The sequence below is a fragment of the Haemaphysalis longicornis genome, unplaced genomic scaffold (assembly GCF_048455015.1).
Source record: "Haemaphysalis longicornis isolate Haplotype H1 unplaced genomic scaffold, Haemaphysalis longicornis Haplotype H1 scaffold_8, whole genome shotgun sequence".
NCBI lineage: Eukaryota > Metazoa > Arthropoda > Arachnida > Ixodida > Ixodidae > Haemaphysalis > Haemaphysalis longicornis.
This window is the reverse complement of record NW_027526445.1, coordinates 117,876,340-117,888,558: the sequence shown is the minus strand read 5'-3', so window position 1 is coordinate 117,888,558 and position 12,219 is coordinate 117,876,340. Positions and strand designations below refer to the sequence as shown.

The 12,219-nt window shown below is 47.6% G+C and overlaps 1 protein-coding gene across 1 annotated transcript in view; it reads left to right on the top strand.

Annotated features, from left to right (window-relative positions):
* Nup133 (nuclear pore complex protein Nup133) overlaps positions 1–12,219 on the top strand; it is a 63,317-nt gene that overhangs the window by 41,559 nt on the left and 9,539 nt on the right. Inside the window, 6 exon segments of the mRNA XM_077681703.1 lie at positions 628–654; positions 657–760; positions 3,149–3,188; positions 8,107–8,285; positions 10,272–10,350; positions 11,789–11,850. Of these exon segments, the coding sequence (XP_077537829.1) occupies positions 628–654; positions 657–760; positions 3,149–3,188; positions 8,107–8,285; positions 10,272–10,350; positions 11,789–11,850 (491 nt within the window).

Sequence of the window (12,219 nt, the reverse complement as noted above, 5' to 3'; positions counted from 1 at the left end):
ATCTTTTGTACAAAATTGGCTTTGTCATTCAGCTCACCTGACGAAATTGCAGCTCTCTCTCTCTCTCTCTCTCTCTCTCTCTCTCTCTCTCTCTCTCTCTCTCTCTCTCTCCTCTCTCTCTCTCTCTCTCCTCTCTCTCTCTCTCTCTCTCTCTCTCTCTCTCTCTCTCTCTCTCTCTCTCTCTCTCTCTCTCCCTCCCTCCCTCCCTCCCTGTAGTGGTGGTAAAGTGTGGATTTCTTTGTGCCTTGTGGATGATGGAAGGGAGCAAGCAGCTGACTACCTGAACTTAGCCTGTAGTCTTCGGCCGTCTCTGACCCGCCGTGGTGGCACAGGGGCTATGGTGTTCTGCTTCTGAGCACAAGGACGCGAAATCAGTTCCCGGCCGCGGCGGCCACTTTTCTGGTGGAGGTGAAAAGCAAAAACGCCCGTGTGTATGAGATTTCGGCGCACCTAAAAAATCCCCAGGTGGTCGAAATTAATCCGGAGCCCTCCACTACGGCGCGCATCATCGCCTGCGCTGTGTCGGCGCGTTAAACCCTACAACCAATCAATCGGCCGTCTCTGTGCCAATTTTCTCATCTCTGTTTGGTTTCGAAACAATGGCTCTCTCTCCCTCCCTCGTTGCAGTCAAGGCTGGCCAGTACGAGCGGGCGGCGCCCTGGCCGAGAAGTACTACGACTTTGGCTCCCTGGTGGAGATCTGCGAGACCACCAACAACAAGGAGAAGCTGCAGAACTACATGGTGCAGTTCGCCAATGAGGTGGGCACCAGGGGTCCCGTCTAGTGGGGTGCAGTGCACGACTGTGCCCTCTCTCTGTGAAGGCTACGGCACTCGTGTGTGCCAAGTCTCCCTTTCATCCTGTTCCAGCTGTGCTGTCTTCTTTTGTTCATGTGGTAGGGGCCCATCGCCAATTGGCAGGCATCGTACATCTTGAAACATATGAGGGAACAGTTTTTTTTTTAACAGAAGGAATCTCGGATGAGTTCCCAAACTCCTAGTGGTGCTGGGAATAGCACTTCAGGTCAGTAGAGCACTTTCTGTGTTGCAAGGCAACACAGACCTCCTCCTGTAAGCCTAGTTTAATGACAAAGTTCTCGCTGAGCCCTACAGGGCTAAGCTGTGCTTTGCAGTTCTTGGACCATGCACTTGGTGTTTCTTGTTTCGGCCATTGTTTCCCGCAACTTATTTGAGGTAGCAGAAGTTTTTGTTACAACCTTCCTTTTTGATTGCACTTGGTGTTTCTTGTTTCGGCCATTGTTTCCCACAACTTATTTGAGGTAGCAGAAGTTTCTGTTACAACCTTCCTTTTTGATTGCCACTTAAAAGGTAATGTACGGGCTTGTGGTGCTGAGGCTCTTCCTTTTCGCATTTCTGGCCATTTTGCGCAATTCCTGCTACCTTTGCGGATTCTTAAAACCATTTTGGCAAGGCATGTTACAAGACGCATACTCAGCACAGTGTTACATATACTCAGAGTAACACATTCGTACGTACTCAGCGCTTCGTAGGCAGGAAATTTATGCAGTCTGGTGCATTGCACATGTTAAAGGGGCAGACAACCAATTTTTGGGGAGTACGGGTCCTTCAGCTCACATGAAAGCCAGTGCTATATTACTGGGTAACTGCAAGGAATTTCTAAATAAACAGGTGGAAATAATTTTAATTTGGCACTGAAATTTCTGAAGTCGGGAAGGTGGCTTTCAGACTTCAGAACCACATGAAGGAATAGGAAAGGTTGCGCATTAATGTTGTTTTAGCCAGGAACAAGTTTTAAACAGACCTTTTTAAATATCGCGTGCAGTTAAAAGTGTTGCCGCGCGGCGAACCGTCCAGTTGCCAGCATTCCTTTTGATGGGACACTTATGGCTGTCAGATCTAAAGATTCCAATTTCAAAAGTTTGAGGGCGCTATCAGCAAAAGCGTTTCGTGTGAAGGCATTTTAAGAGATGCTTTTCTTTTGCGGATAAAGAAAATTTACTCGACGAAAATCGGTTGTCTGTCCCTTTAAAGAGGGCAAGCAAGATCCTTGGACCCAATTAAAGGAGCCATGAAGAGAAAACACAAGTTTGGTTCATTCAAAAGATTGCCTCGTTAGAAACATACTGACACCACTTTTAACGTAAACTTTGCTCAAATAAGCTACATAATTAGGAAAAAAGGGAATGGTCATGCAACCTACTAGCTCATTTCCCGCAACAGAACCTATGATGTTATACCAGACAGCTCTGCGATTGGCGGAGGGCGGCAAAAGCAAACTCAAATTAGGCACAGCTTATAAGCTTGCCAAACGAGCTATTTGCGCTTAAATTTAGAGCAAATTCTTTTTAAAGCCCTAAGAATGGTGGGACAAACAGTGGAAGTTATGAAAGCACACGTAAACATAGAAGTACCGATGCGTGTACTGCTGTTGGTGCTGCGTGCACTATGCTTGGTTTAGCTGCACAGGACTGCGGGGCTTTGGGGTTGATTTAGACGACACTGGCCGATTGACGCAAGCGACGATGTCTTAGGCGACCGTATTTGTTGAGCTATCTCCATGTTTTACGAAACGATTGTCTCCATGAACAAAAATAAGCCATGTACAAATACGTTCACAAACAAACCAAAGGCAGAAAAACGGCTTGCCGCGGTGTGGTGGCGCCATCTAGGTTCTCTAACGGTAAACAATGCCCTGTGATGTCATTGCAGACCACGAAAACACACGATATAGCGGGAAAATCAAAATTTTAACTTAAATTAAGTAATTTCTTAGTGAATAAAGCATCGTTTGCATTCAGACAAGCGCTGGGGGCACTATAAGACACAATACCTTTCGAATAACACAAACTTGTTTTGTCTTCATGGCTCCTTTAAGGACGCAAATATACCAAATGAGGCTGGCTTGAGTGCTTAGGGAAAATCTTAATCAATTCATCCCATAATTTTTATTTGCTCTAAACTAAACTAAATTAAAGTTTTTGTAATGTGAAAACAAATGCAGAAATCAAAAAGTGCACTCACAGGAAGCTGCTATTTATCTTGGGGGGGGGCTTTTCGGGAGGCAACGACGCTCTTACTTACTCATGAAGAACATGCAAAGTTGCCATGGTTTGTGGTCACAACTTCATTTTTGTTTTTTCTTGTTCTTTGCCCTCTTTTCTCCTTTAGGGATTTTCGGAGTTTGTCTTCAAATGGCAGCTTGACTCTGGTGAGTACTGTTACTCCCAAAGATGGCCCCCCGGTCATTGTGTGTCTTGTTGCAAGTAACAGCAGCACTGCACAGCCAGCCAGGGGTCTGGGCATCGCAAGCTTTGCAAGCTTTGCATTGCAACTAGGCATGATGGAACTAAGTGCAGTCAGACCGGAATGGAACACGAATGTAAATGCACAGATTTCTTTCAATAAATGTGAGGTAAAGGGAGGGTATGACCTATGTGAAAAAATGTTATTGTATGTACTGAATGAACCGGAAAAAACGGTTATTTTATCTTCCTCTTTTTTTTTTTTTTTTTTTTTTTTAAGACTTTTAAATTTAGCACGTTCAGACTGTTCGTCTTTCTCGGCTGTGGTGGCCGCTTTTCAGGCGGAAGTGAAAAATGAAAACGCCTGTGTGTCAAGATTTTGGTCCACGTTAAAGATCCTCAGAAAGCTCCAAATTCAGAGGCTGTACGGGTCAACGTTACTAGAACAAACTCAGTTTCGGAGCTCCGCATCTCCGCCAGCGGAGGAGGGTGGGCCAAACGGCGGTCGCGAGTACTAGCGGCGCTGCAGTCAAGTCTTGTGCTACTCTCGGGGCGTCGTCTGCTACTGCGGCGGCGGCGGCATGCCGCGGTGGGCCGCCGCGGAGTTGCTCGCGGTGGCTTTCTAGTAGTGCTATGGCCAAACTTGAACATTTATCATCCTCGCAGTCGACAAACCTCAAAATTAGTCATCCTTCCAGTTGACACCCCGCATCACATTTGCGCACTGTTTACGTAGATATGCATACGGTCGTCTGTATATACAGCATTGACTTGCGTGCGTTGCTCATTGGTTGGCTGATTCGACGGTGGGCCTATATTTGAACTGCCTAGATTGCGTGCAACTTCCATATACGGGAGTTTCTTAGCGAGTGAGAATTCTCAGCGTAGTTCCGATAACTACTGAGCTATCAAAATTTCTTGTCCGGCAAGAACATGACGGTTGTGCTTTACAATGTCGTCATCTTCAAAATTAATGTCACAGACTTTGCATTTCGCAGTTAGCTTTTTATCTTTGCGATGTAAAGCTTGCTCCCACCTTTTGAATTCCGTAGGGTCCTTTGGTGGCCCGAAGAAGTGGCGTGAAGTGGAGTAGCCGTTGCGGCAGCCGCTCTTGCATTCCGGCGCAAAGCAAGTTGGCATGCCGAACCGTGGATGAATCTCTTGCTCCTCCTACACTTTGTACATGATGTACGTGTGTTCGTGCAAGCCTTCGCATGGCCAAAAACAGTTCCAAAAATGACCGACGAGCAAAGCGTACATACTCGCTGCCAACGTTACTAGTAATATTGGTCGCTGCAAAGCACGCGCACTTGCACCGACGAGCTTAATGAAAACCTTCTGGAGTGAAGGAGGCGCCCGCTATTGACGCCGACTCTCGCCAGGCAAAACAACAGGTGTTTTGCCTGGCTTCAGGCAAAACACGTGAGGGTGGTCGTTCCGGCCCGCATGGCAGTACGACAGTTTTTGTGAACCTCATCAGTGGGAGGTCCCGTTAACCAGCTTCCGGTGTAGAGTTCCAATGCTGCATTTTTATGTGCGCCGGGCTGGTCTCACCTTCTACGGCCTTTCGAATTAATTCCGGGTGAATAAAAGTCATATACCCCTTTGTTGCTTTCACTGAGTACCTGACTTTTTGAATGTTTAAAGTGAATACGCATTACGCCCGCGAACGGCTGAATGCGTATTCGATCATATTTAATCGCGTACGGCTAACATGGAATTGCTTAAACAACTGCCTTATGCAGATCCTTTGGAAGGTAGTAGGGTTGTTGTTTTTTGACACCCCTTTCCTTTTACGCAACCAAAAAAATGTTTTCAGGCGGTTTTGAGACATCTCGTGCGTGAGCAAATTCTGCAGCTTCCCTGTTTCCACAAGCCTGTCAAAAGTTGCCATGACACTGTTCATACGTATGGGGAGTCCTAAAAATACGGTTTTCTTGAGGCCCTCAATTGCTGATTTTCCTTGTGCTTCCTGGAGTCCTGTTATGTACAATTCAGCCTTTAACAAAGTCCTCATTGAATCCTCATTCGCCTTTCGCAGAGGTGCCTTGAACGATCAGGTGGAGGATTTCTTGAGTTCAAAACATCAAAAGGGCGGTCAAAGATCCTTATGAACTTAGGCGTAGAATCCGCACCTTTAAATTGTGGATTAAAGCTTTAACGTGATTTCGCAAAAGTCGAGTGCCTCTGCGAGAGATGAACTGAGCGTCAGAACCTTAGGCGAACTTTCATCTTCGGTGATCTAATGTCTCGTATGCACCACAAACAGCGCTGAAGCCGGAGGAGGTGAGACGAGCCCGGCTCATATAAAAGTTGAGAATAGGAACTCTACATCGGAAGCTGGTTAACGGAACCTCGCACTGACGAGATTCACAAAAACTGTCGTGTTGGTGCACAGGCATAAAGGCACGGCTTTTACAAACGTGTTGGGTCATTTTTCGTCGAGATAAGACAGCTCAGTACTTATCGAAACTACGCTGAAAATGCTCACTCGCTAAGAAACTCCCGTATATGGAAGTTAAACGCAATCTACACAGCTGAAATATAGGCCCACCGTCGATTCTTAGCCAGCCAATGAGCAACGCATGCAAGTCAATGCGCATATAGACGATCGTACGCATATCTACTCAAACAGTGCACAAATGGGATGCGGTAACGTCGACTGGAAGGATGAAGATGTTTAAGCTTGTCTACCGGGAAGATGATATATGTTTAAGTTTCGCAATAGCAGTACAGTGTAGACCGCTTATAACGTATGTCGCGGGAGCCGCAAAAATCCGCACTATAAGCGGTACCGCACTATAACCAAAACGTGCGCGAATTCAACCAAATCGCCACCTACCTCTCAAGTCATGATAAATTTTTTATCACCCAAACGCACAGCACCTCAAAACAAAGGCAGGGTCTTTATTTCGTATTATTTTTAACATCAGCCGCTGCTGCAGGGTCTCACATTGCAAAAGCGCGGTCTTACAAACGGCGAGTGCGGCTTTAACTTCCGTTGTGTTTGTGTTTTGAAAGACCATGGCTGCGTTTTTTGCGTCTATGAAGATGCCGCAGGACATGATAAGATAGGCCAGTGGGATTTTTTTTTTTTTACCCCACCATGAGTTCACGATGCCGAAGGCGGCTGCTTATCAGCGCAACGTACTGGTGGTGGAAACCTTCGCGCGGCTCGCTTGTTCGGAAAGAGCGGTGGCTTATCTGCACAATGTTCTAAAGCGTGAACCGCATAGAGCGATTTCTCGCGAAAACGTGCAGCGCACGCCGCAGGCGCGGCGACGCCGGCGCGGATACAACTGGCGTAATGTGTGCGGCGCAGTAAGAGGCGGCAACATGGCGTCGGCACTGGCCGTGAAGCGGTGCAGGCAGCTCCAGCGACAACTTCTAACCGCTCGCTGAAATGCCGCACGAGGCGCAAGCGAAGATGCTCATGCAAGAAAAGGGCTGATAATGTGACCGCAAAGTGGAATATAAACTGCCATCCACGCTGCTTGTGAAAGCGCCCATCAAAAAAATACCGCGGTGGTAAGCCTAAACTAAAGTCCCTTCATCTGATTGAGGGACTTTAGCCTAAACACCTCTGGCGCGGCTAGCCGGCTCGGGGCGCTTCGAATCTCCCGCTTAGGTGCGCGTCTTTCCATTGGTGCAAGTCGTCAGGCTCCTCCCACTGCCACGCGAAGAAGCCACCGCGAGCGCGGAATCGTAGACGCGAGCATGAAAAAAACGCACGCGCAACGCCGATGTGCACAATTCGTGTGCGAAAACGGGCCATGCGGTTCACGATTAATAGAAACAACTTGCCACGCGCGGGCGAGGAGTCGGTCGCTATCTTCCAAGGTGCATCAAGCAAGGACAGCTGTGGTTATCACGTACGCGCCAACTAAAGGGTGCCTATTTTTTTCTTCTGTGTCGAAGTTAGATTGCAAGACTATTCAAAGCGCAAAACGTAAAACGAGGGACGACGAGAGGCACAGGGACAAGCGCGTGTCCCTGTGCCTCTCGTCGTCCCTCGTTTTACGTTTTGCGCTTTGAACAGTCTTGCAATGGAATACCAACTTGCCCAGAAATCCGCCTTAATCGAAGTTAGAGGAGAGCAAGCGGTGCGCGCTGTGTGAGATGGCCGATTTCATCATTTCTTTTTTTCTTTTGCTACCCTAAAACGATGCCCCAGCTGCGCCGGTCGATCAGCAGACCCGCCGAAAAACCGCACTATAAACGGTATTGTGGCTCGGCCAACCGCATCTTAAGCGGTATGCTTATACATTGAGTTCTATGGGAGGCAAACCGGTGGTCACAAAAACCCGCGTTATATCCGGTCCCGCACTATAAGCGGTTACGTTATAAATGGTCTACGCTGTATTAGAAAGCCGCCGCGGTACCTCGGGGCGGCGGCCCGCCGCAGTAGCAGACGACGCGCCGAGAGTAGCGCAAAACTCGACTACAGCGCCACTAGTTCTCGCGCCCGCCACGCGGCCCGCCTCTCCGGCGGAGCTCTTTCAAACTGAGTTTATTCTAGTAACCTTGGTACGGGTTGCTGCCACAAGCAACCCATACATTGTGAAATTCTGGCAGTCGCTCTCGCATGCCTCTCGAAGAATATCCCAGTCGTGCCTAATTAAGTAGCTGAGCTGTTTCTGTTCACTGCTACCATGTCAAAAGTGTGTGAGGCACATTCAGCCAGCAATGCCTCGTGCGCATTTGCCAGTGCACAGTGGTTGATGTGCGATTCCTTTATTTACCCTTGGCTTGTGTTGCAGCGCATTGTGAGCTGCACTTGTTGTTAGCGGTAGCATTAAGTTAAGTGGAGCATCTGTAGACTCGCAGCGAGGAACTGTGGTTTACTCGTGCCGATTTCGAATCTCCCGCCTTTGCGGCTGTCAGGCCGGCGGGGGGAGCTTCTGGAACAGCCCCAAGCGCAGCACGGCCCCCTGGAGCGCTTCCTGGAGGGCCACGACGACCTGAGCTGGCTGCACCACATCCACACGGGCCGCATGGCGCAGGCCGCCTCCACCCTGCACCGGCTGGCAATGCACGAGGAGCGCCACGTGGCACGCAAGAAGGTAGGTCGCAGCGGGTGCCCACATTGCCACTACTTATCAGGGAGGAAGATGACGTATGACACGGCAGCCTCCTTGGTGGCTCGTGGAAAGGTGCGCAAGCAGCTATGTGGCCACGGCATAATCAATCAGTGCTGCATCTGAAAATTCGTCCTCTGGATCCCAATTTAAATACAGCGCACAAGTGCTACTGTTAGACAGAGATGAAAAGCAACAGTTTATGCCCATTTTCCAGCATGCTGGTGACACAGTAATCTCTCTCTCTCTCTCTCTCTCTCTCTCTCTCTCTCTCTCTCTCTCTCTCTCTCTCTCTCTCTCTCTCTCTCTCTCTCTCTCTCTCTCTCTCTCTCTCTCTCTCTCTCTCTCTCTCTCTCTCTCTCTCTCTCTCTCTCTCTCTCTCGAAGAGATTTTCAAAAAACTATGTTGTGTATGCGCTTATAATCGTAGAACCTTGATAAACAAACAATGCATACCCGTTTCGTTGGCCAATATCGGCAAATAAGTAAACAAATGCAGTTACGGTTTCACCGAGGCTTTCATCCTCAACTCGTGAAGTGACGTTTCAGTAAGTCAGTAAGAAGCCAATCGTAGCCAATATGTCGGCAGAGAGCGGGCTTGCAAAGGGTCAGATAAAGCTGCAACATCGGCGCCATGATGAAACACGCCCTGCAACTGAACGGGAGATGTCTGATCTCTGATACGACTGATCAACATGGTCTAACTTTCACTCAACAACGCCGGCGAGTGGCGCAGGCAAAAGTAACAATGTTTAATCTAAACTGGGCATTCGTAAACTGTTTACGCTGCTTTGTACGAGTCTAAACTGTCGTTTTGCTAGCCGATATTCTTGCACAAGTTTGCCGACGTCTGTCTTACGTAGCCTGTAATGTAAGTTGCGCGAACGTGAAACTTCTGACCTGACGAATTAAATGACTGAACGCTTAAAATGGGAATTTATTACGTAAACACGTTTATTGAAGGACTTTGAGTAGTCAGAACTTAAAACCGATCCATCATTCACTCGTCATGCGCAAAAATAACTAGCGAGAAGTAGCGATACAGCGCCGAGTCGCCGAGTTCCAACATTACGCAGTTCGACGATTGTTTTCCTGTTTCCTGCAATAAACAATGCTGTTAACGCTGTTTCGTTGATTTTATACGCTCTCCTTTGGCTTACTGCGGAAGCGCTCAACAGTAAGTTGGCGGTTAAAGCTCTGGGTTAATTAGAATTTATGAAAACACGACAGACTTCTAGATTACAAATGCGAAGAGGCTTTTATGCGCGCTTCTCACGTCGATAGTGTAGTGGATGAAGTGTCCGGCTAGCCTGGCCGTAACGTTGGACTGGTCCGGAGGCCGCAAGTTCGAATCGCACGCGAGCACCTTTTTTTTTTTTTTTTTTTTTTTTTTTTTGCTTGAGCAGTTTTGGGCCATTTCATACAAAAAAGGTTAGATTCCGAAGAGAATTCGGCAAAAGAACGTGAGCATCTCCTTGGTCTGAGTTGGGCTGCAATGGTTGCCAGACAACTGAAGCGGTCACGACACCGCTCACGGGGATAGAAAACTGTTTTTTGGCAACGAATAAAGGATGCATTATTTTTAAAATATCGGGTTTGCAGTTTTGCAGAACATTATACGCAAAGAACATTGAACCGCGTTGAACTCTCGAATGTACTTGACGTGACGTCACTCTAGTTGCGCTGCCGACCGACGGCGCGTGCATGGTCGCTTGCGATGCGCCTCAAAACGGGAATTTCAACGGCGCCTCCTCAATTCCAGAAGCAACGAATTGTGAAAATATTTGGGATTTATGTTCTTAAAAGGTCGTTCAAGCAGGCAAAATTAAGCAAAGACGAATGCATTTTCTTTTCACGACCCCTTTAAGGTTTTCGTTGTACCTGGGAGTGCCTTGACACTGGCCTGGGAAGGGCTTACATATTACATGCAATGTAATACTCAAACACCACTTTTTTCTTTCCCAACTTGCAGACTCTGCTGAGCTTCAGCAAGCTGGCTGCCCTCGCAAGTGATGACTCGCCAGACGAGGCCCAGGCTGAGCTCGTCGCCAGTGAGTAATGCTCTCTTGTGGAAGAGAGAGAGAACGGGGGGGAGAAACTTGTGGTTGGGGTTTTTAGTCCGAAACTCCGCTGGTGCAGCCAACTGTCTTCGCTCTTTCTGCCAGCAAAAGCTGCGTTTCGATCGGGACAGGAGCTGGCCAGCGTACTCTCCTCTCCTCTCCTCTCCTCTCCTCTGCTCTCCTCTGCTCGTGCGAGAGGTATGGGAAGGAGGACGATCTGGGTTTGGTTGGCATTTCCAGACAATGTGGTACCCGAGGCTTGGCAGTTGATAAAGAGGGGATCGTAGAGAGTAGTATGGATGGGCGCGCAGTCATGTTGGCCTGTAGTCGTCTCAGGATGACTTCCTGTTATTTCGGGGCCTGATTGGCCTTGTGGTTGCCATGAAGAGTGGAGTTGGCCAGGGTCCATATGATTTTTCTTCTGTTGGGGTCATTGGCACACTAATATTTTATAAAATAAAACTGCACAAAATTTTACTCTAGCTAGAGCAAATGTATTTCTACGGTTATATCGCACTATAATCTTCAGATACAGCCAAAAATGGCGAAAATCTAGCCAGTACAGGCTAATTGTATGTACAATTATATACAATTGTGTACAATTTTACACTCGCAAGTTGTGTGCACAATTGTGTATGTACAATTGCATGTGCAATTGTTCAAATACAGTTGTGTCTACAATTGTACGCACAGGGTAATTGTAGGCCATAACAATAACATTGGAAGCGATACATTAAACAACCCCAGAGATCGAAGGGGTTGGACTCGCCAGCGAAATCTCGGAGCAGCGTTGTGCCGCCCGCAGTGATTGCAGTCTCGGAGCTCACTTGGGAGCGTCCGTTTGTTTTGCATTCTGTCCTCTTGTCGCGTGACTTCCCACGACACTTGGCCAATTGGTGGCGCTAAAGTCTCAAAACCAGTTACCAGGCAAACGCGCTTCCCTCGCTGGCCCGAGTGAACCATCAGACTAACTACTTACCCTGGTACTCATTAGTGTTCTTGACTGCTGGCTTTCCTTACTGTGTTCATTTATTGAGCCTCGTATGCCCAATTTTCAGAAGTTATATTTATATATTTGTAGCTGCCTACAGGCAAAGGGAGGAATGAGTGTTTTGTGTGGAGTTAGTTTTGTATAAGAAAGTGCTTAAACAAAACGTGCAATTTTTTTATTGTTTTGTTTTTCTCACACTCAGCTGTCAGTTGATCTGTAGCACATGCAGACTGATCAGTAGCTCTAATGTTCTAATCTCCTTATGTTCCTGTTCACGCCATTGATTGCGAAATGTGGCATTGGCAGTTGTGGCTGCATTTCTTTGCAGCGCCACATTGTAGTGGTAGTAAAACAAGTTCATAATTTGCCATGTTTATGTGTGCAAGGTTTGCAAACACTGCACGTTGAGAAACTTTGACATTTTGTGCCTCTGCCCAGACATCAACAAGCAGCACGAACTGATCGAGTACCAGGAGTCGCTGCCCTCATCAGTGAAGGAGGTGAGTGAAACATAGTGCGGCATTCTCCTGGCCGACTCGTGTTGCGTTATTTTCCATGCTAGTCTGTTTAGCAGGCATATACGCTAATGTTCACTGCTTCTTCTTGTGAAGTTGCCTGTACTCAATGTATTTGTGCGTCCAGTGTTTCCGCGCTCGCATTTTTATGCGGGTGGAAATTGGCTGCTTGAGTTGCAGTGCATGTTTCTTGAGCCAGGCTACTGGAAAAATATGTTACGGCTATGGGACTTGCGCTTCGTCTTGGTACAACAGTAGATGGAAACAACTGTGGTGTCTTCCGAGGAATTGTAGACTATGTGCGAGGATGACCCATAATGTGATTTTTAAAACTTAAAGGGGCACTGACACAAA